This window comes from Athene noctua, chromosome Z, assembly GCF_965140245.1.
Source record: "Athene noctua chromosome Z, bAthNoc1.hap1.1, whole genome shotgun sequence".
In the NCBI taxonomy this organism is placed as follows: domain Eukaryota; kingdom Metazoa; phylum Chordata; class Aves; order Strigiformes; family Strigidae; genus Athene; species Athene noctua.
This window is the reverse complement of record NC_134077.1, coordinates 79,252,567-79,273,675: the sequence shown is the minus strand read 5'-3', so window position 1 is coordinate 79,273,675 and position 21,109 is coordinate 79,252,567. Positions and strand designations below refer to the sequence as shown.

At 45.6% G+C, this 21,109-nt stretch overlaps 1 protein-coding gene across 1 annotated transcript; it reads right to left on the bottom strand.

Annotated features, from left to right (window-relative positions):
- Positions 1-3,827: 3,827 nt before the first annotated feature.
- On the bottom strand, positions 3,828-5,912 carry TMEM215 (transmembrane protein 215). The gene has a single exon (XM_074932276.1). The coding sequence runs from the start codon at positions 5,741-5,743 to the stop codon at positions 5,024-5,026; it is 720 nt and encodes a 239-aa protein (XP_074788377.1). The 5' UTR covers positions 5,744-5,912; the 3' UTR covers positions 3,828-5,023.
- Between the last annotated feature and the right edge of the window lie 15,197 nt (positions 5,913-21,109).

Sequence of the window (21,109 nt, the reverse complement as noted above, 5' to 3'; positions counted from 1 at the left end):
CTGTTGGAAGAACTGTGTGTCCTTAAAGAGCCACAACAGAGTTCTTAGAAAAATTCTCTTTTCCTAAAGGACAGAAAGACTTTTAAATTGCAACAGTAGGCTTGAGGCAGAAAATTTGGACAAGGTGTTGGAAAGACAGAGGGGTTCTCTGAGAAGATCTCAAATTTATATATTGCTATGCTCGTGCATTTGGTTACCTGTTCTTGCAAACAAATATGTAATGTATATACATCTATGCATGGTGCAGCATTTGTAAGTGAAAACATTACACATAAACACTTCTGCATGCATCTGACAATAGGATAGTCAGGGATAATCTGTGCAATTGTTCTGACCAGAAAATAAACTGTCATTTAAAAAACAGTGATAGCTGGATCTCTTTTCCTGCTAAAGACATACAGGGTCTGGAATTCCTCTACTGGGAGGACTGATAAATTAAAGGTAATATTTACTGATGAAAGTTCGCCAGAGAGCATTCAAAGTGAATTCTAGATCTGCTCTCTGTGTTGTTTCTAAAGACCAGACATAAAATAGCACATAGCAGCAGAAGTAACAAACCTGCTGACAGTCATCCCAGTAGGGATTGCATGGTCAGACAGGCTGCAGAGTAGAAATGGGCTCAGCGTGAGCTGCTTTGCAGCTGGTGCTCCATGCTGTGTGTTAAGAATGTGCCAAGAAAACTCCTCTGTTCTACATATTAAGAAACTCCTCTGCAAGTTTTAATATAATTGATATAAGAAACTTACACAGAAACCTTTCAATACTCAGAAAATGTCCCATGTCAGAACTGTATCCTCTAGCAATAAGGTCTTACTGGCAATGTGTTGAGATTCAAGTTTCTGAGTGCAGATTATGCTCTGCATCTAAATAGATCAGTTCTTAAATGCTCATGAAAATCAGGCTGGAAGTGCCTTTGAGGCCTGATAGTCACCCATCTCTAACCTATCTCTCCAGCACCTTTAGTGTGAAGGGTATTACATAGAGATGCAAAATCCCAGGCCTGTGCTGCAAGAACTGACAATTTAGTTGGATGTCTCAACATTTTACATAGGATGGATGATGTAGGGTCAGATTCTACCACTGCAGACAAGAGCAGGAGCTTACCCTGCAAACAGTCTGGTAGGTACCAGGAAAAATGCTGAGAGGAAGTCATAGTGGCTGTTACTCTGCTAAATACAATATAATAAATAGTTACTGGAGCCAGGACTATGGATTGGACGGATTGGATGAGGAGGAACTGCCTGTGGAAGAGCACCACGTTTTTGCAGAACGAAGATCAAGAGTACCATACCTGTCCCAAGGGACACACACTGTGAGCACACTCACCTCCAAGTGATTCGGTTCCAGGCAGAGAAGCCCAGCTATTGTTTAGGGCTCGAGGAGGAAAAACTGCACAGATTAAAACTCCTAGTTTTCTGTTAAAGATGTTACAAGGATCAGCTTATATAATTGTAAAAATGCTGTTTATGACAACGGAAATTTAAACAAAACAACACAAAATTGCCCTGTGTATCATGTTGTTTCTTAAAAGAAGCTAAACTCCACTGTAGCAATGTGACATGCTATTCTAAAACCAGATTTTTATATACATTAGGAACATCCTCTGAAAGTCAAAATCACTGGTTTTCTTCAAATGCTAATATATGTCCTGCTGTCCATACTGAGGACCAAGCAATATCTAGCAACTGACTTCAATGAGACCAGGCATTAACCCCACAAACAGAGCTCCACTACAACTGCATGCATTGTTTGGAGGACAGCATTGAGGAGAGAATTGGGATGTTGATCCAGACGTGTTTTAAAGGTAGCAAGGACAGAAAGAAACTCTTATCTCTGGGTCATGACTTGGAATCACACCCTCAGCTATAGTATTCTGAAGCCAAATTCAGACCCAGAACTAGAAGGTCCCTCTGAAAAGCAACATGATTATTGCTGCTTATTCCAAGATCAGCACTGGTCCTACAAGTTCTAGTAACCATCAGAAGAGACCACAGGAGAGGATGAAAACAAAGCCCAAATAATTCCCTGGCCAGGGCACAGTATCTGCATAAAAACCTTGAAGCTGCTGCATGCCATCTTTGATCAAATAAGCAGTAGATTTCTACTGGCAAAACTACAGTGTATAAAGATGTTCACCTTATTTAAAAAAGAAAAAACCCTTTCATTTTTAGATGGACAAATTCCTATTTTTAAAATGGTCACATGAATCCATTTCCATTTCATTCTCAGCTTAACTAGCAGAAAAGACAGGAAAAATCATAAAGATTTCAGAGACAGTACTAATATATTTCTTTAACTTCAATTTCCCACATGTTGAATAAAAAACTTTAGTGGATTATGGTGGACTGGACTAGAAATATTGCTTAAACTTGCATTTTGTTATGAAATTTTACCTCAGCTGAATGAACGGAGGAAAGATGTTGCCTGTAAGTATCACGTTTTAAACACACACTTTTTATATCTCTTTCCATGTTGTAGGAAATTTTTACTCCCATTAAACTTTGATTTAATACAAACATTCTCTTGCTTTTACACTGAGGATGGAATAAAGCACATGACTCAGATCTGCATGGCTGTGTCTCAAGTTATATATTTACCATTCCATTTCTCGCTAGAGTTTGCTGTCTTGACTTGTAAAACCCCATATAACTTTTGACAGAGTACATCTAATCCTAGACAAAATGGAAAAACTTGACCTCTTCCAATATATATTTGCAGAACTGTACAAATCTAGGTTCCCAGCGGACTGACGCTTTCCTCTCTTACGTGAGGCAGGCGATCACTCACAACCCTAGCAAAGGCAGTATGCAGCTACCTGGGAGCCCGTTTTCTCATGGTCAGTCTGATCTTCAGGGATGCTGCGCACCCACAGGCACACACTGAGAGCATCACCTGCTTCCCTTGGGAACACGAGGCAGTGACAGACCCTATTCCTCATCATGTTCATCAATAGTATTTTAGCTGTTGGCTTCAGAAGTCATGAAATAGGACTTCCCAGAGCCATCAAAAAGCTGCTTCCGTACATTGCAGAATAAGGTCCTGCAGTGACTAAGCCTGCAGGAGACAATCTGCCTGACAACGACAGAGTGCTTTTATGTGGAAGTGGGAGTTGAATATGTCAGGGAGAGGATCTGTTTTTGTGGAATTCCTTTGCTCAGTGGATAGAACTTGGGCTGTACAGAGTATAAATGTTATTTATTCCCACAGTACTGTTGCTGCATGCCAGAGCAGCAAAGCTGCCTGTAACCACTTATTGAGAGGCTTTACCTGATTCAGAGTAGCCAGTATTTTTTAAATTTATCCTAATAGCATCCTGATGCCCCACCAAAGCCTGGCCAAAGCATTAACATCTTGTTTGGTCTAAAAGAAACCAAACTATTTTATGTAAAAAACTGTATTTCCTCCTCCTGGAAACCTCTTCAGAGATTGGTTGTCTGTAAAGATTTGACGTAACTTCCCAAACAAACTAGTGGATGCATAAAATTTCCATTCACTTTCCAAACAGTTCCATGGGTAGCAAAGAATGATTTGTTTCAATGGAAAATTCCTTCCCACTTTCAACACAACATCTCAGGTTCCTACAAAAGAAAGGCTGGTTTTCTTCTTTCCTACCCAGGTAATTCAAGATACTTGTTTGGTACAACTTGACAAAAACATCTAAGTAAGAACAGTTATTAAGACTTCCATCACAGACAAACTTCTTGGAGTTGTGAGAGTTTAGTTACAGGAACTGTGACTTTGTCAGATGCTAGCAAATTATTCTATGCTTTAGTAACCATTTCCCTAAGAGCTTAACTCTTAGAGTAGCTGCTTAGCATGCACATCTTATTATACCACATCTCTATTACCTACATAGTAAAGGCCACATAAGCTTTTTATACACAGCATGGATCATGCAATCTACTGTTGGATGGAATAGCTAGGATTTGCGTTTCTATATGTAAGCTGCAACTCAGATTTTGAATGGTTAATCCTCATTACTCACTTCATATTTCTTATGCTATGTATCCATAAACTGTGACCAAAACCACGTCAGTCAGGTCCTCTTTTCCCTCACCCAGCAAAGCATGGCTTTGAGAGGACTGTTACCATTCATCACCCATAAAGAAACATCTGGGATTTTAGAAAAGGCACATGAAAATAACATTTTCAGAAAAGTCAGATTCAACTCTGAACACAACCCACAGAAGTCTATTCCTTAAGTGACTTGAGAGGTACTGGAATATATTTTAAGACCCTGAGTCCACTGACATGTGCTCCTAGTCTCTGCAAGAACTGTGTCATGATCATGTAATCTCCTTGTGAAGTAAGTTTATAAAATCCGTCAGAAACATTTCAGTGAACTCAATAGCAGTGGGGAATTAAGCTAAAACCTGTACCTTGCATGCTATTGGTGATGGATTAACTTTTGAAAACTCCCTTGAGCCTATCTTGCTCCTAGGAGACTTTTTCAGAAGAGTCCACAGGGTCACTCGATTCCTTAAAGCAGAGGAAAATAACATCCTGCCAGGAAGAAGGAAAATCTACACTCCCTAACATCGGCCAGCTATTGGAGTGCATGCTGACTTCTCTCAATCCCTCCCTAAGTGAAGTGACACTGTTGTAAAGACCCATTCAGCCATAGAGCACCACATTCTTTCCTACTGAAAGCTGAGGGTTTTGATTCAGCTCTTGATCTCACCTGAGAGCCACTACTGCCCTCGTGTCAGTGTGTCTATGGGCATGGGTGCAATAGGCAGCAAGAAAACAACAGGGAGGGAAAAAGAGGGAAAAAGAGAAAATGCAATTAAAATGTCATTTCTTTTTTCCAAAACGAAGAATTGAATTCTTTAACCTTTAAACATGCTTGTTTACTTACAGAAGGTATTTTCAGGCACAAAAGGTTTGAGTATCAGTCACATACCAGATTAAATTGTAATAGTATCAGGATTGTCCCATGCAGTGCAGACATCTATATTATCCCCTGTCAAGAAGTTCAAGTTGTAGGTTTTGTATACATACATATATATAAAGTATGCATCTTTCACACTATGGTCTCCTGGTCTGAGTTGACTCCAGCAGGGTTTATGTAACAACAGTATCTGTCATAAGGGCTGTTCTCCTTGTAAGAGCAGACAATGATACTATCTTTAGGAGCAACAAAAATGTTGTCTTCAATGTCAGGGCAAGCAGCATTGTCCCTGGTGGGAGAAGAGTTCTTCTTCTCCAAGGCACTGTATGTGGAGCCATCTCTTACGAACACATTCTCCGGCATCTCTGGGTAACAGGTCTCCAGGTATCTCAGCATCTCCTCTTGCTCCACCTTTCTAATGAGGCTCTTGCACTCTCCCATGGTGGTGGTGGTGGTGGTGGTGCAGATGGACACAGAGTCGTCGCCCTGCAGCACCCTCCTGTCCTTCTGGAATGCTTTCTTGGCCAGCTCGTCGCAACTGCCTCTACCAGTCTCCAGGTCCGAGGGGGTCCTCAGCAGCTCCATGACATCCCTGTCTGTGACTTGCTTGCAGCACGGACACTTGTTCTTGGGCCATTTGGTGCAGCCGTCGGTCTTTCTGGTGAGGGCGATGGCAGCGATGCCGGGCAGGCAGATGGCCGGCCCGATGGCCAGCAATGGGATGTCTCCCAGGGTCTCTCCCTTGATGCCGGACACGGTGAACATGAAGCCGAACACCAGGAAGACGCTGACCAGAGCCACCACCAGCCCTGTCCGGGGGTTGATGTCGTCGGGTCTCATGGTCCGCCCCATGCTGCCGCCGTGCACAAACCTCTTTCGTTGCCCGAAGCAGCCCCTCGGGGCAGGGGGTGGATGCTCCCCGGCAAGTGGCTGAAGTTTCACGGACAGCGAAGCGCCGAGATCCCCGACGGCCAACACCGCTCGGCTTCCCCTCGGCGGAGCCAGAGCCGCGGCCGCAGCGCGGGACAAGGGTGGAGACGGGCAGGAGACGGGGACCGGGACGGAGCGGCGGTCGGGAGCCGTCCTGCCGCCGCCCTCGCCGGCGCCGCTCTGAGCCGCGCTCCGCCGGCCGCTCCTCTAAGGCAGCGGCGGCCCCCCCGCGCCGGCGGCCCCGCCGCGCCCTCCCACGCGTGACGGCGGGTACGCGCGGCCGCGGCGGTGGGGGGCTCAGCCCCGCCAAAGGGCGGGCGGGGGGAGGGAAGGAGACACCCAGGCGGTTTCCAGCGGGCGGGGAGCAAGCGGCCGCAAGGGACACCTGCCCTTCATCCCCCTCCTCCTCCTCGCCCAGCCCCGCCGGAGCCCCGCAGCAGCCGTGAGTACGTGCACCGCCCGCGGGTGCGCGGCGCGGGGGGCTGCGCGGGGGGCGGGCGGGAGCTTCAGGAGGGTGGTCGCGGGGGGTTCGGGAGGGTTCCCCCCCACGACGGCCACCGCAGCTTCGCTGGCCGCTGCCGCAGACCCGGGCCGGGCAGCCCCCGCCGGACCCCGCCGCGGGCGTCCGTCCTTCCCCGGGGTGTACCGGCACCCCCGCTGCGGGGAGCCGGGACTGCGCGCCCTCTGCACGGGGCCCCGCGCCCCGCAAAGCCCCTGACTTTGCGGAGCTGGGATTTGCGGAGTAAATCCTCTTTCGGACGGAGAGCGGTCCTGCCCCAAACGCTCCTCTCCCGAGTTAGGTGCAAGCGGAGAACAAGCGTTTGGGAGATGTTGTGCTGCCGCTGAATTCCATCCCGGAGGAGATAAAGCCTCTCCCCGTGCTATCCCCTCCGCAAGACCCCAAGAATGAATGGAGCTCTTGGGATGCACCTGGCGGTGTTGCCCGTGACGTCTGAGGCCCGACATAAATCAGCTGTGATGGTGATGCTCAGCCTCTGTGTTTTGATGCATATGGGTGATGGTAATTCAAAGTAAGCCCCACCGTCTGAACGAATACAGGAAAGTATCTGAAAGGCAGGAGTAGCCTTATGAGCAGCAGCATGTTCAGGCAGGTTGCTTCAACATTTCATCAGCCAGTGACATAAAGGAGTAAGTGCTTTCACCTTGGGGCAGAGATACCTGGAGATAAGGAGTGATACCAGAAGGTGTCCAAGGGAATGAATAAAAAGCGGCATTCTGATCGAAATCGTGGAACTGTGCTTTCTGTAAGTTTTCCCATTAACATGATTCCTTTTCTTCATGCTAGAAATTTGGAAAGCTCAGAGAAGCCATTTTAGGAAACACTCAAACACCCCTCATCTTTCAGCCATGAAAAGGCCTTGTTTTAATTAATCCTCTCTGTAGTACAATGTGAACAAAGCACCTCTGTGTTGTAGATTTCCAGGTTGCCTTACAGAGAGCAAGCCCAAGAACATCTTCTCATTAATGGACACAATTCCTGCCTTTACAGGACACTTTGTTCATAAACAGGGTGTCACATGGTAGCCTTTGCTGTCTTAATTTGAAGGAAGAGTACATACTCTGTGTAGAAGCAGAAGCACACATATTGTGAAGAGGTGTTTTAGGTCAGTGGCAATGGCCCAGTTTTGAGATTAAAAAGTTTGTAATGGACCATGATTATTGTTTGAACTTGTCCTCCAGAAAGTTGTCCAGTAAAATCCACACTGAACCTTCCACCTATTGTTGACTGGGCTGAAACAGGAATAATTTGGACTCAGTTAGGAAGACCCTCCACCTTGACTGAAAGACTTAAAAATCAAAACCTTCCAGTTAGATTTCAGCACAAGGTAACTTCTTTTGTCACTGTGCAGGATTTAGTAGGGTGAGAAACTACTGTAGCGTCTCAGCTCATATTTTCTGGAGAGTTTGCTGCTTGTTTCCTTCTGCTGTCATTAGGATATACAGCTTTTATATCCTCACGTTAGAATGAATAACGCCTTTTTTACACGTCTGCTAAACTCAATGACAGGAAGTGATTAACCTTCATCCAGTCTGGCCCACACAGCTAAAATGTTGTAAAGGTTATGTGATGAGCAGGGTTGTGCTGGTAACTAATGCTATGAAACTCACCATTCTCTCTCCCTGACCTTCCTTCACCACCCCTCATACATTTGAACAGTTTAAGATTTCCTGTTGGGTTGAAAATCGGTCTTTTGCTGAAAAACAAGCAATGTTGCTTGGGAATAGTAATTAGCTGTAGCTGTATTCAGCAGTCCTTCAGAGAAGGGAAAACTGCATCAGTAGATGTCACAGAAATGTAAATATCGTTAGTGGCATCAGTGGAGGGGAAAAAATACTTTAAGAACTGTAGTACATGTCAGAAAACCTAACAGGAACAAAAATTGGCCCTTCAAATTTAAGCGACAGGGTTACTGAGATGGAAGAGAGAACATCTACTTCAGAACGGAAAGCTGTTAGTGGGCAGAAAAATGTAGAAAATGTCAGTACAAAGGTGGAATAAATGCCTGCAATTTGTCCCTTTGTGAGTGGTTTCCAAGACTAACAGTATGAAGATTGTATGCTTCCTGGTGGGATAGAAAAGGGAAACCAACCACCCTGTTCCAGGAAGGCGTGCTACAATTGTTAAACTTGTCTTTCCAAGCTAGAAATCAAGAGATAAGCAACTATCCATTTACACAATTGAGCGACAATGTAAATGGTTGAATTTTCTATCTTGTTCATAACTAGAGAAAAAAAATTACTCCTTTGAGGTGATGCATGATTCTGTTGTGGTGCCTTACATGAAAGGTTTGGATTAGCTAGTGCAGTGACTGGAAATCCAAATTATTTGTTGAACAGATAATGATGGTGATTAATGATCTTTTATTGCTACTACCCATAACTTAGACAAAGCAAAATTAGAGCTGAATTTAGGGAAAAACATGTGTTCTTATTCTACACTGTAATTGTCAACTCTTTTAGGACTGGTCTAACTGGATTAATCTCTGGAAGAGACTTTTGGGAAGATCTAGAATTTGTTAAGAAAAGGCTGTGAACAGACATCCCTTACCAGGGCAGGCAGAATGCTGATACTGGGCACAGGTCATGTGTCATGCGTAAATAGGAATGGTAAGCTGGTATGTTCTGGACTGGGACACAATTTCAGCTTGCTCACCGTGCATTTCCCCTATATGCTCAGTTAGATACAAACCCCTTTTCCTGTCCCATGTAACAGTTTAGTGTAACTGGTAATCAGGTAGTGTATGTCATTCTCTCACTGTTCAAAATTCATAACTGAAAGTAGTGACCACTGTTGGTAAAATATGTAAGCATTATTCAGGTGGAAAGCTGCTACAGAGGTGTCACTTACACAGCTCTTTGTGACTGTGATGTGGAAGCTGGAAAACTGCAAATTAGAACTGACTTCAAACTAAAAATAAAGATTTAAAATAAAGAGCTAAATAAATGTACAGTGACTATTGTAGCGTTAGTCATGTTAAATATTGTGGGTGCTCAAAAGTTCTCAACTCTTTTTTTTTTTTTAATCATCTTGACCTATCAAATGTAAAATATATACATTTGAGCAGCCCCAAATGAGTAAAACACTGTTCAGCTCTAGCTAGGAAGGTGGGAACTTTAACATGCCAAAGATCTGAGAGTCTTCAGCAGCCCTGATCTCATGCAGTGGTCTGAGCCCAGTGCATCTATACAGGAATAACTCATCCTTCCAAAAGCGTTGGATCCCTCAGATAGGGATGACCCCATCTTCTTTCTTATCTCCACTAGTTTTAGCACTTGCCACCACAACAGTGCAAATGTCCTCTAACCTGTGTTTGCTGACCAGTTGTATTGATGTTAAAGTATCAAGAATCAGCCAATCAGGTTGTTACTGTTTAACTTGACGTAATGTTCTAGCTCAATGGCAGGCTCTTCCATAGAATCATAGAATGGTTTGGGTTGGAATCTACCTTCTTTTTGTTTAAAACCAATACCCCTTGTCCTGTTGCTACAGGCCCTGCTAAAAAGTTTGTCCCCATCTTTCTTATAAGCCCCTTTTAAGTATTGAAAGGCTGCAATAAGGTATCCCTGAAGCCTTCTCTTCTGCAGGCTGAATGACCCCAAATCTCTCAGCCTTTCCTCATAGGAGAGGTGTTTCACCCTGATTGTGTTTGTGGCCTTCCTCTGGAGCCACTCCAACAGGTCCATGACTGTTGGAGTCATGTGCTGAGGACTCCAGAGCTGGACACCACTCTGGGTGGGGGCTCATGAGAGCAGAGTAGAGGGAGAGAATCACCTCCTTTGACCTGCTGGCCACACTTCTTTTGATACAACCCGGTAAACAGCTGGCTCTCTGGGCTGCGAGCATACATTGATGGCTCATGTCCAGTTTTTCATCCCCTAGTACCCCCAAGTCCTTCTCCCCAGGGCTTCTCTCAATCCTTTCATCCTTCATCCTGTATTGATACTGGGGATTGCCCTGACCCATGTGTGAGACCTTGCACTTGGCCTTGCTGAACCTTATGAGGTTCACCTGGGCCCACTTCTTGAGCTTGTCCGGGTGCCTCTGGATGGCATCCCGTCCCTCAGGTGTGTCAACCGCCCCACTCATCTTGGTGTCATCTGCAAACTTGCTGGGGGTGCACTCGATCCCACTGTCTGTGTCACTGGTGAAGATACTGAACAGCTCTGGCCCCAGTACAGACCCCTGAGGGATACCACTCGTCACTGATCTCCATCCAGACACTGAGCCATTGACCACTACCCTCTGGATGTCACCATCCAACCAATTCCTCATCCACAGAACAGTCCATCCATCAAATCCATATTAGAGAGAAGGATGCTGTGGGGGACCATGCCAAAGGCTTTACAGAAGTCCAGATAGATAACATCTGTAGCTCTTCCCTTGTCCACTGATGCAGTTGCTCCATCATAGGAGGCCACCAGGTTGGTCAGGCAGGACTTGCCCTTGGTGAAGCCATGCTGGCTGTCTCAAATCACCTCCCTGTCTTCCATGGGATTTAACATAGCTTCTAGGAGGATCTGTTCCGTGATCTTCCCAGGGACAGAGGTGAGGCTGACAGGTCTGTAGTTCCAGGGTCCTCCTTTCCACCCTTTTTGAAAATTAGTTCAATGTTTTCCTTCTTTCAGTCACCAGGGACTTCACCTGACTGCTGTGACTTTTCAAATATGGAGAGTGGCGTGGCAGCTACATCAGCCCATTCCCTCAGGAATCTCAAGACTTTGTATGTTCAGGTGCCTCAGGTGATCACGAACCTGGTCTTCTCTTACAGTGGGAGGGACTTTGCTCCCCCACTCCCCATCTTGCAGTCCATCCACTCAGGAGGTGTGGGAAGAGAGGTTGTCCATGAAGACTGAGGCAAAAAGGTTGTTGAGTACCTCAGCCTTCTCCTTGTCTGTTGTTACCAGTTTGCCAGTCATGTTCATGGAGGAGGGGTTACGCCTTCTTCTACCTTAATTACCTTGGACCAACCAAAATAGCTCTCTAGATAAAAAACTTTAGATGTGCTACATCATTTCTGATTTTATGTAGGTTTAATAGTACAGATCAGTTGAGTGACACTTAGATAAATTTCCCTGGCATCTCTTTCTTAAACCCTTCATTGAATCTTTTGTTTTACAGATCTGATTGCTTCAGACACAAATGTGGCTTTGTGTAAAAGCAAAGCCTTTCTTGGACCAGACACTACTGTAAAACCCATGGAAAAGTTTGTGTAGCATATTTTTTAGCATCCTAAGGTGAAGTAGATCTGGGAGGTGGAGTTTTGAATTAATACATCTCAGCCATACCATATGAAGGCTCCACAAGTCCCTAGTAACATCACAGGTAAAATTAGACTCTCCTTTTCACCTTCAAGCTCTATGGCAATGCTAAAACTTGACACAACTTTATACTGCTTCTGAGTATGGGAACATGTACATCCTATGTATAATTTTAATATGAAATGCAAGACTTGTTCTCTGTGGATTGAGATGCACAAGTTTCAAGCTTTTACAGCAGTGCTCTTGTGCTAGCCAATTAGCCTCAGTACACTATGTCATGCTGCTGAGGTCACTGGCACTTCAAACTAGCTCAAGAGCTGCTTCACAGAGTCCTTCCAGTTTGCTATCTATAGCAAATACTCCTTGCTGAAGGTGGGAGCTGAATGCCACATCCGTCTCCAAGCCTTCTTTAACATGATGTTTTCTTGGCCACATCCGCAAAAGGAAATACTTGCTAATTTCTTTGTGCTGTGCAAATGTGTGCTGTGATCATCATATGCCTCAATTTACAGATTATTTTTTTCCCATTTGAAAAAGCTCGTTGTTTGCTGATCTCCACATAACAAAATTACCTTATTTATATTTCTTAGGGGATCTGTCTAGCCTGACCCTATGGCTCTTCCATCCCTCCTAACCCCTCTCAAATCCCTGGGCAGTTCTCTGTCTCTTAATTTCCTCAAGCAGAAGAAGTCCACCTGAGGGAGGATTTTTGGACTCTGTCTGTTCACTGTTACCCCTGGGTCTTGATCTTTGCAGGCAATCATTTGTGCTTCACTGCTGCTTGCTGGCTGATTTGCCATAGGTCAGATGTGGAAGGACTCGGCTGATGAGAGAGTATGATCGAGAAACAAGTGGCAAAAGGGAAGTAGCAATGCCTGAAGCACTTGTGCTTTGCCACCGAGCCATCACACCAGGAGTGGGATTCAAAAACCCTGATAATGAGTCATACATCAGTCTTGAGGTGACCTCAGGGACTTTGGTAAGCTTGCTGTGGAAGGGGTACAGGCTGTTGTGTGAGTCACAGCATCAGACAGTAAATTTGCACCATAGGAGCAAAACCCTGCCCATAAAATTCAGTGGAACCTTGCTTACCTGCATTATTCTGCCTGGTGTGCTTTTACCCTTTAGTATACTTCTGATTAAATATACTTTATTTCATCTATCTAGAAGTACTCAGACAAAAGATGCAATAATGCCAGGGGAGTCACCCACAAGTACTGTGTGTTATGCATAATGGTAAATAATAGATATCTTGCTTTGTCCCAAAGAACACAGCAAACTGAAGCCCACACTTCTTAAAAGGGGTCTCTAATTGGAGTCTCTTGTCTGTGGAGAGAGAGGGAGGGAAAATAACCCATGTCAGGTTGTCTTCACCTAACTGTACAGAAGCAGCTAGTGATTTCAGATGTGCTGAAACACCTTTAAAATACTTTTAAGCATAATCACGTAGAAATAACCACATATTAGGGCATTTGAAGTGACTAATTCTCTCTGGAAAGCTTTCTGGCACCCTTCCTGTCTGCTTAGGAAAAGTTAGTAAAAAACTAAGGGAACTGGTCAAAAGAGTACCAGCAATTCATGTTACTTGCAGGCTCTGGAAGACTGGAGCTTCCCAAGCCAATTAAACTTGAAGCAAATGAAGATGGGGTGAGTATCATCAAATCCCCAGTCTATAGCTCATTTAAACAATGCAAATATCTCTTGTTAAGAAATCATCTCATGCTGTGGATGTGAAAGAAACAGTGAAATCTTTATCATAACAGTCCTGATTGCCTTCCCTCTGATTACTTTGTGCCACATCGGCATCTTTGCCAAGATGTAGCAGCTAATCCTGTAAATCATTTCTAGGCATGTGAATGACAATAAAATAGTCAGGAGCAGTCAGTTTGGATTCACAAGGGGGAAGTCATGCCTGACCAACCTGAAAAACTTCTACTGTGAAATGACTGGCCTGGTAGGTGAAGGGAGAGGAGTGGATATTTAATACCTGAACTTCAGTAAGGCCTTTGACACTGTCCGTGTAAGATCCTCATAGACAACCTGTTGATGTATAGGTTGGATGAGCAGACAGTGAGGTGCATTGAAAACTGACTAAATAGGCAGACCCAAAGAGAAGTAGTCAGTGGCATAACATCTAGTTGGATGCCAGTGACTAGCAGTGTACCCCAGGGGGTCAATACTAGGTCCTTCAGTATCTTCATTAATGATCTGGATGATGAGGCAGAGCATACCCTCAGGAATTGTGCAGAAAACACAAAACTGGGAGGAGTGGCTGATAACAGAGGGCCATGCTACCATCCAGAGGGACCTCGACAGGACAGAGAAATGGGCTGAGAAGAACCCGATGAAATTAATCAAGGGGAAATGCAAAGTCCTGCACCTAGGGAGGAACAAACTCAGGCACAAGTTATGTATGCTGGGGCCTGCCCATCTGGAAAGTATCTTGGCAGAATAGGACCTGGGGGTCCTGGTGGACATCAGATTGAACACAAACTAGCAGTGTGCACTTGTGGCAAAAAAGGTGAAGGGTATCACCTAGGCTGCATTAGGAGGAGTGTTGCCAGTAGGTTGAGGGAGGTGGTCCTTCCCCTCTACTCGGAGTTGGTGATACCAGGAGTATTGTGTCCAGTTCTGGGCTCCTCAGTACAGTAGAGATGTGGACGTACTAGAGAAAGTCCATTGAAGGGTCATTAAGATGATTCAGGAACTGGAGCACCTCTCCTGTGAGAGGTTGAGAGAGCTGGGACTGTTCAGACTGAAAAAAAGGCTCAGGGGGATCTCATCAATGTATATAAATATCTGCAGAGGGAGCGTGCAAAGAGGACAAAGCAAAGCTCTTTCCAGTGGTACCCAGGGACAGGGCCAAAGGCAGTGAGCACAGATTGAAACACAGGAGGTTCCCTCTGACCATCAGGGAACACTTTTTCACTGTGAGGGTGAGCAAGCACCAGCACAGGTTGCTCAGAGAGGTGGTGGAGTCTCCATCCTCAGAGATATTCAAGATATTACCGTCTGGGCACGGTCCTGGGCAACCTGCTGTAGATGACCCTACTTGAGCAGGGGGTTTGGACCAGATGATCTCCAGAGGTCACTTTCAGCATGCATCACTCTGTGATTCTGTAATGGCAGAGAAGATGATAGATGAGTTGAGCATGTGTGCATGCATGGGCTGAGCAGCCCTTCATCACAGTGAGCAGGGGTACTGGATGGAGGAGAAGAGCAAGGCATATCTTACTGGAGAAGGGGATGCAAGCAGCTCTCTTTGAAGGAGGTGAAACCTTCTTAGTGCCTCAGGAGTTGTCTGGGGGGAGGAGTGCAATATGACACAAGGGACAGGGCAGCTGTGTCCCTGAATAACATGAAATCTGTTCTTTTCAGGAGGCAGCCTGTCTGATCCCTGTCAGATGCTGATGGCTTCCCTCCCACGTCTGCTTCACAGGGACCGTCTGCTGTCACATGATTGCTGCAGTCCCATGGTGGCTGCCCATCTCTCAGGCACCTCCCTGCCAACTCTCCTTCCCTCTGCCTTTGGGAGATACCTGTTGCTTTGCCTGCTGCATCCCCACCAGCCAAGTATCTGAGAGGTTTCCTCTGGCCATGCCCTCCAGCAGCTGCAGGGCCGCAGAGGCTCCTCAGCAGACATGTCTCACCTCAGCCCCGGTAGTTGCTGGTGGTGGCCACTGTGAAGAGCTTTCAGGCCTTCTCTGAAGTCCCGGGGGAGAGCGATGTGCTATGAGACAGGTATCTGTCAGCTTCGCTGTCCCAGTGTGCAATACCCAGAGCTGGCAGACAGGGCAGCCGGCGATCAAACCAACAGCGTGTACAGACTGTGCAATTCCCCTTCTTGTGTTTGGCCTTCAGGTGCAACAGAAGTCTGACCAGGCTTCCCTCTCATACTGTGAACTGCTGGAGACTGCCAGCAGAGGAAACACTGTTCAAGTTTGTACCCACAGGTACCAGCTCTGAGGATTTTTGAGGGAAGGATGGGAGAAAATAGTCGTTAGGAAGATGTTGCTGTTTTCCTCCATGGATAAGGCATCAGAGGGGTGGGAATGGTAACAGCCATAAGGTCTCTGTATTGGAGTGGGGAAAAATCTGTTGTCCAAAGGAAAATGCCTGCGCATCATCGTGGCCCTTGCATGCCACCAGTTGTCTAAAAATCAAGTGCTGACTTGTACAGGCACCATTCATAAGAGCTCTCGTTGCCTCAGTAGTAGCTAAATGTGTACCTGATTGACCCTAGTGCCCTATGGACTAATTAAACAGGGGCAGCTTCACAGGTTTTTATATTTCCTTTCTATGGACTCTGCCTTTTCCTGAAGCCACACCACAGTATCCATTACCTAACTAAGCCATTGCAGATGATGAGATAATGATGACCATAAGCCAGTCACAGTACTGCCTTGTGTCAGGGAGCAGTATTTAAAGGTAGGCTTATGTGTTCATTGTGCTGGCAGTGCAGCTGTGTGAATGCTTTAGGCATAAAATACATTATAGTGTTTACTAGATGAGTAGATGTGTAACCACAACCAGTGAAGGCTGGTGATGGGGGAGGACTTTGCTAGTGTTACACACCTTTCAGTGTAATAGGCTGTTCTTGTATTTCAAAGGCATTCGGTGCAGGGAGCGGGTGTTAAAGTTTTTGTTGCTGTACACTTGGACTGATTGCAACACTTAGAAATGGTAAAAACCTTGGATGCTAATATCAGGGGATATCAAATGGCTCCTGATTGCAAGCGTGGGTGTAAATGCACTGCTAATTCCCTTTCTGTAGAACAGACCTGTGTCTCAGAAGAGACAGGGAAGGATGCTGTAAAAACAGCTACATATGTTGTGGAGGAGGAGCAGAGCACGGGAAGGTCTCCAGCCAGCCCCTGCGAGCGAGAGGTTGGTGCAAACCAAGCCTCTGAGCACAGGCTCAAAATGGCCAAACCTGGCCCTATGCCCACCTTTGCCTCCCCTGCACTCTGCCTGATGTAGAAGCAGCTCGGCCCACCCGAGGCAGCTCCCTTTGGACAAGGATGCTGCTTACCATCTCCCACAGATGGGCTTAACCTTGCCACTGGGTTTAGAGGGCACCAGTGAATATTCACCCAGTGCATTTGCTATTGCTGACCCTTCTCAGCTCATCGCGAGCCACCTGCTGGTAAGGCCCCTTCTCCACATCCAGTATCAGGTGTGATGTGCCCTCTGTCCTGGGTCAAGGGATCTCCAGCCTAGATGGAGGTGCTTGGGCCACATGTCAGGCTCCTTTCTTGCTCTGCAGGCTGCTGCGAGGTATTGTGCAATGCATGAGTGCAAAATTTTTTAATTCACTTCTGCCAAAAAATACATCTTTCACTTGTGTGGTGGAAGGGAGGGCACAGTAGCAGAAGTTTTATAACAAGCTTTTCAGTCCTTCCTACAAAGCACAGGCCTTTTCCACAGATTCTGGCTGTGTTTTGAGTCCCTGGCGTACCACATGCGAGGGCACTCCCAGAAGCCCTGGTACAGCAGGACAGCTATCAGAGGTTCAGCCACAAGACCTGCAGGTGAAGAGGCTGCTAAAGGGGGAACCAGTGTGCTACCCGCTCCCCCAACTGCCACACACAAGCAGATGGAGCAGCCTGTGCTGCGTCACTCTGACCCAGAGTAAGGACCCTTAGGTAAGCACATCCCTGGTCCTCCAGGTGATCCCAAATGCCCACTTCCCAAGACTACGTTTCATTTTCCACTCAGGAAGAAACCTTCAGTTGAAGCCCCAACATATGGGCAGCAAAGACTCCTTGTCTAGACAGCAGCTCATCTCAGGCAGAGACACTTGGCTTGGACACCCACTCGACTCACCTCTCTGTGGAGAGCGAGTGCAGGTCAGTCTGGGACCCTTGTCTGCTGTTCTTATGGTCTCTGAAAAGAAGGAACCAGTCATTGGTGTACGCTAAGAAGTACCATGTGCTTTGACAGGAAGCTGCAATGTGGCAAGATGAGTAATTAACTAGCCTTGTGCTGCCACAAGCATTTCCAGTCCCAGCTGACAACGGACTAATTAAGAACCTCCCTGTGGTGTCTATTTTAGATAACCATTTACTTTGGTACAAATTAACAAAGGCTTTTCCGATGGTTTATTTCACAGGCAACTCATTAGATTAATTTATGGGGCAAATAGCAGGAACTTGAATAGACATTTTGAATTCCCAGCCACCAAAAGCACAGAAAATTTTGCTGAAGAGTGCTCTCATTTTATCAAGGCAAAACATTTGCTTCCTTCTAATTTTTAGTGTCATTTATTCTCAGTTGTTACCTTAGCCCAAATCCAGAGGCTTTGAAAACTGAAGGTGACTTTTAAGTGCTGGTTCTTAGGAACTGATTAGTGTCCCAGCATCCTTGTATGTGACTTGTCCAGCAGAGTCATTTCAGGTGCTTGCAGACCAAGCACCATGAGTGCTAAGTGCATCCCATTATTGATGTTATCTCAGTGGAGACTGAGGAACCAAACCTCATGCTACCCTGTGACCCCTGCATCTGTGACCATGGGAAACACTGATATATTTGCAACTCCAGGGAGGAGGATCCCCCACAAAGTCTTAAGAGAATCAGAAAGGGGGCCTACATGTCTTAAATGTCAGGCAGGATTGTCCCTCTTTTCCACATTAGCTTTCAAATGTTACACTTGACCTGCCTAAGAACTGCACAAACACAGTTTGTCTTTAGGATGCTGCACGACTCTCAGATGTATTATAGTCTGGACCAGAGTAGGCGCATGGGTTGATTGTGAACCCAGGAGCAACCTGGTTAGCTCCACTCCAAGATCTGTCCTAATGGGAAAACACGTGCAGAAGGATTTTACTTTCCCTTCCTGCCTCTGCACTGCATTTACAAAGTATATCTAGCTGTGAGGATGAAATATTTAAGTTTTACCCCAAATCAAGAGTGAGTGGATGACAGCAAAGATGGCAGTTGGACCTTGTGTAGCAAGGGATCATGCAGCCTGTGGGAAGGGAACTGGGGCTTTGGACAGGAGAGAAGAGTGAAGAATATGTGCTGGAAGGTCTTACTGGGGGAATAGGGTGGCACCACAGCAGCAACTAAATTCTCCATGTTGTTTTCAGCAGGGTACAGTTCTCCAGACATCTGAGATCAGATACTTCCATCAGCACTAAAATTAATTGTGAGATTCTCTTTAAAATTAATGTGTCTAATATATTTTCTTTTTCCTCTGTGGGGATTCTAGACAGTTCACTGTTTTTTAAACAATGGTAGAAACTTAGGTTAAAGCCTCAGAGATTAATTTTTTTTCCACAATTGGTTGAAATTGGATTGTGGATTTGCATACAGACAATTTTGTTGGAGAAATTGCTAAAGCTAGGGATGCTTCACTACAAGTCATCTGCTCAGAGCCACCTGCTTAGAAGCATACAGATCATCTTTGTTTGTTGATGAAGGGGAGTGTTTTCGTGCTTTTCTTCCTAAAATGTTGTCCCGAACTAGAATACCTACATTCTTGTGTAGGTTATCTCATAGGAAGTGAAAACTCAAAACATTAGTGGGATTATCAATTTGCATTTCTCAGCACCTAATTCTGTGTAATTTTTGCCTCACTCCCCCCCACCCCCAGCAATTCTACTAGAACTGAAATGGGAACATTTTCACTGTTTCATGGCAACAGAACTGTGCTGTGGAGGCTCCACAAAGCCATGTATTATGATTTTTATCCCTTGTTGCAGGCAGGAGGAGTGTAAGCTTTTCTTTCTCAGTACTCTCTGACCCTTTTTGGATGCAAGTAGCAAACATGACTTCGTTTGCTGTAGTGATCTGCCCTCCCCCTCCTGATCCTTAAGGCTGTTGATGATTTCCTCTGTGGCTGGACTCTGGGATGCTGGTGACCCATTTCCGGAGTCTGAAGGCATTGTGAAGCACAGGGTAGCTGCAGTGCCCAAAAGCTCTGTTGAAGCCGAGTGCTGACAGCCAGGAGGCAGCAAGGGTTGAACACAATTGCTTCTGAAATGCACACTGTGCACTTCTCCCCAGCAGATGCTTCTGCCATAGCTGTGTGACAAAATGTGCTCTTGACTCACGAGGCCAGGCTCCTCACAGGTGTAAACTGGCTCAGTGCTACCATCTTCAATTCCTTCCTGCCAAGGAGCTGTCCCTACACTGTCTACCGAAAGCCTCCAAGGACCCTATTAAACAAGGGGCTTCTAGACCTTTTATCTGAGGAGTAGCTTTATGTAAGTGTCCTGTGCCACACTGATGCAATTTGCACTGTTGTCCTTTTCCGGCCAATCCTCTGAGCATTTCATTGTGGCCTCCTGAGGTCACTGGCACTGCTGTGCTAACTCCTACCTGGCACACGCCTCCCTTGGCTGAGCTCAGCCTGCCAGAATAGTAAATTTGTCTACCAGGGCATTCATGTCAACTGCTGTGTGCAGCTGGCAGAACTGTAATTGTCACTCCTTTCCAAACAATCATCTGATTGGTTTTCTTTTTTCAACTTTAAACAGTTGTTTTCAAGAATATTGGGTGGTTTCTAAGGATGCTGTGTGTGTAAGACCCCCTCCCAGGTTGTAAATTCACATGTCCTTTGTGCTTTGTTGTGTTAACAGATGGGGTACTTGGGCATGTCATGGTACCTGAGAGTGTCTGGCCTCTGAAGCTGACCTGATGTCTGCTGCTGATTTTGCAGAGCAGAAATTCTTCACAGGACTGTAAGTGTAGGCAAGGTCTTGTGAGTGAGCTAGGTCTAAACTCCAAGTCACTACAACCCACTGTGTTATATATTTCTCTGCATTGACTTGCTCAGACCCAGCAGAAACACTGAATAGTGCATTGTACTTAATTATGCAGCTTTGTAATTTTCAGACTCTTCCCCAAATATGCATCTTTGTTAGGTATTATATTGTCTCCAGGTCCCAGACAGTTGCATTCGGTTTGTTCTGTCCTTCTGACTCCCTTCAGGGGCAAAGTCATCTCAGGGAGGGTGTGATCTTCTGCTAAGCATGCTGGAAACAGGCTGTGAGGCATGTAATCCTTGGATTTGAACTGGAGAGTATGATCCTATTTCTCTAGTAAGGGTACTGGTTCCTATTGTAACTCCCTGTCCTAAATCCCACCCTGTTCTGCCCAGAGGAAGCCATACGCTGCTGTGTTATCCCATGGCTTGTGTCAGGGTCACTGTCTTCAGCAAAACAAGTTTCTAATGGTATTTTAGTGTTCATTCAGACCCTGTGTTTCTGTCAGGGTCTTGCCACAATTCCTACCCAAGTGCTAGCTGCATCAGGCAGCAGGACAAAGACTCGATAAAGAAATTCTCAGCAAGATTTATTTGACAGATTAATCTGCTGTGGTCAAATGCCCTGCCCTGATATCCTGTTTAATTTAATAGACATTTTGCTAATAACCTCAGGATACCAGGATTTGAGAACAAGACCATTACAGCTTTGTGAGAAATTAAATCTAGTTTTTGGGTGGAGGGAAAAAGACATGTATCATTCTTCCTCTTTGGATGATGCCTGTTCTCACATCTGGCAG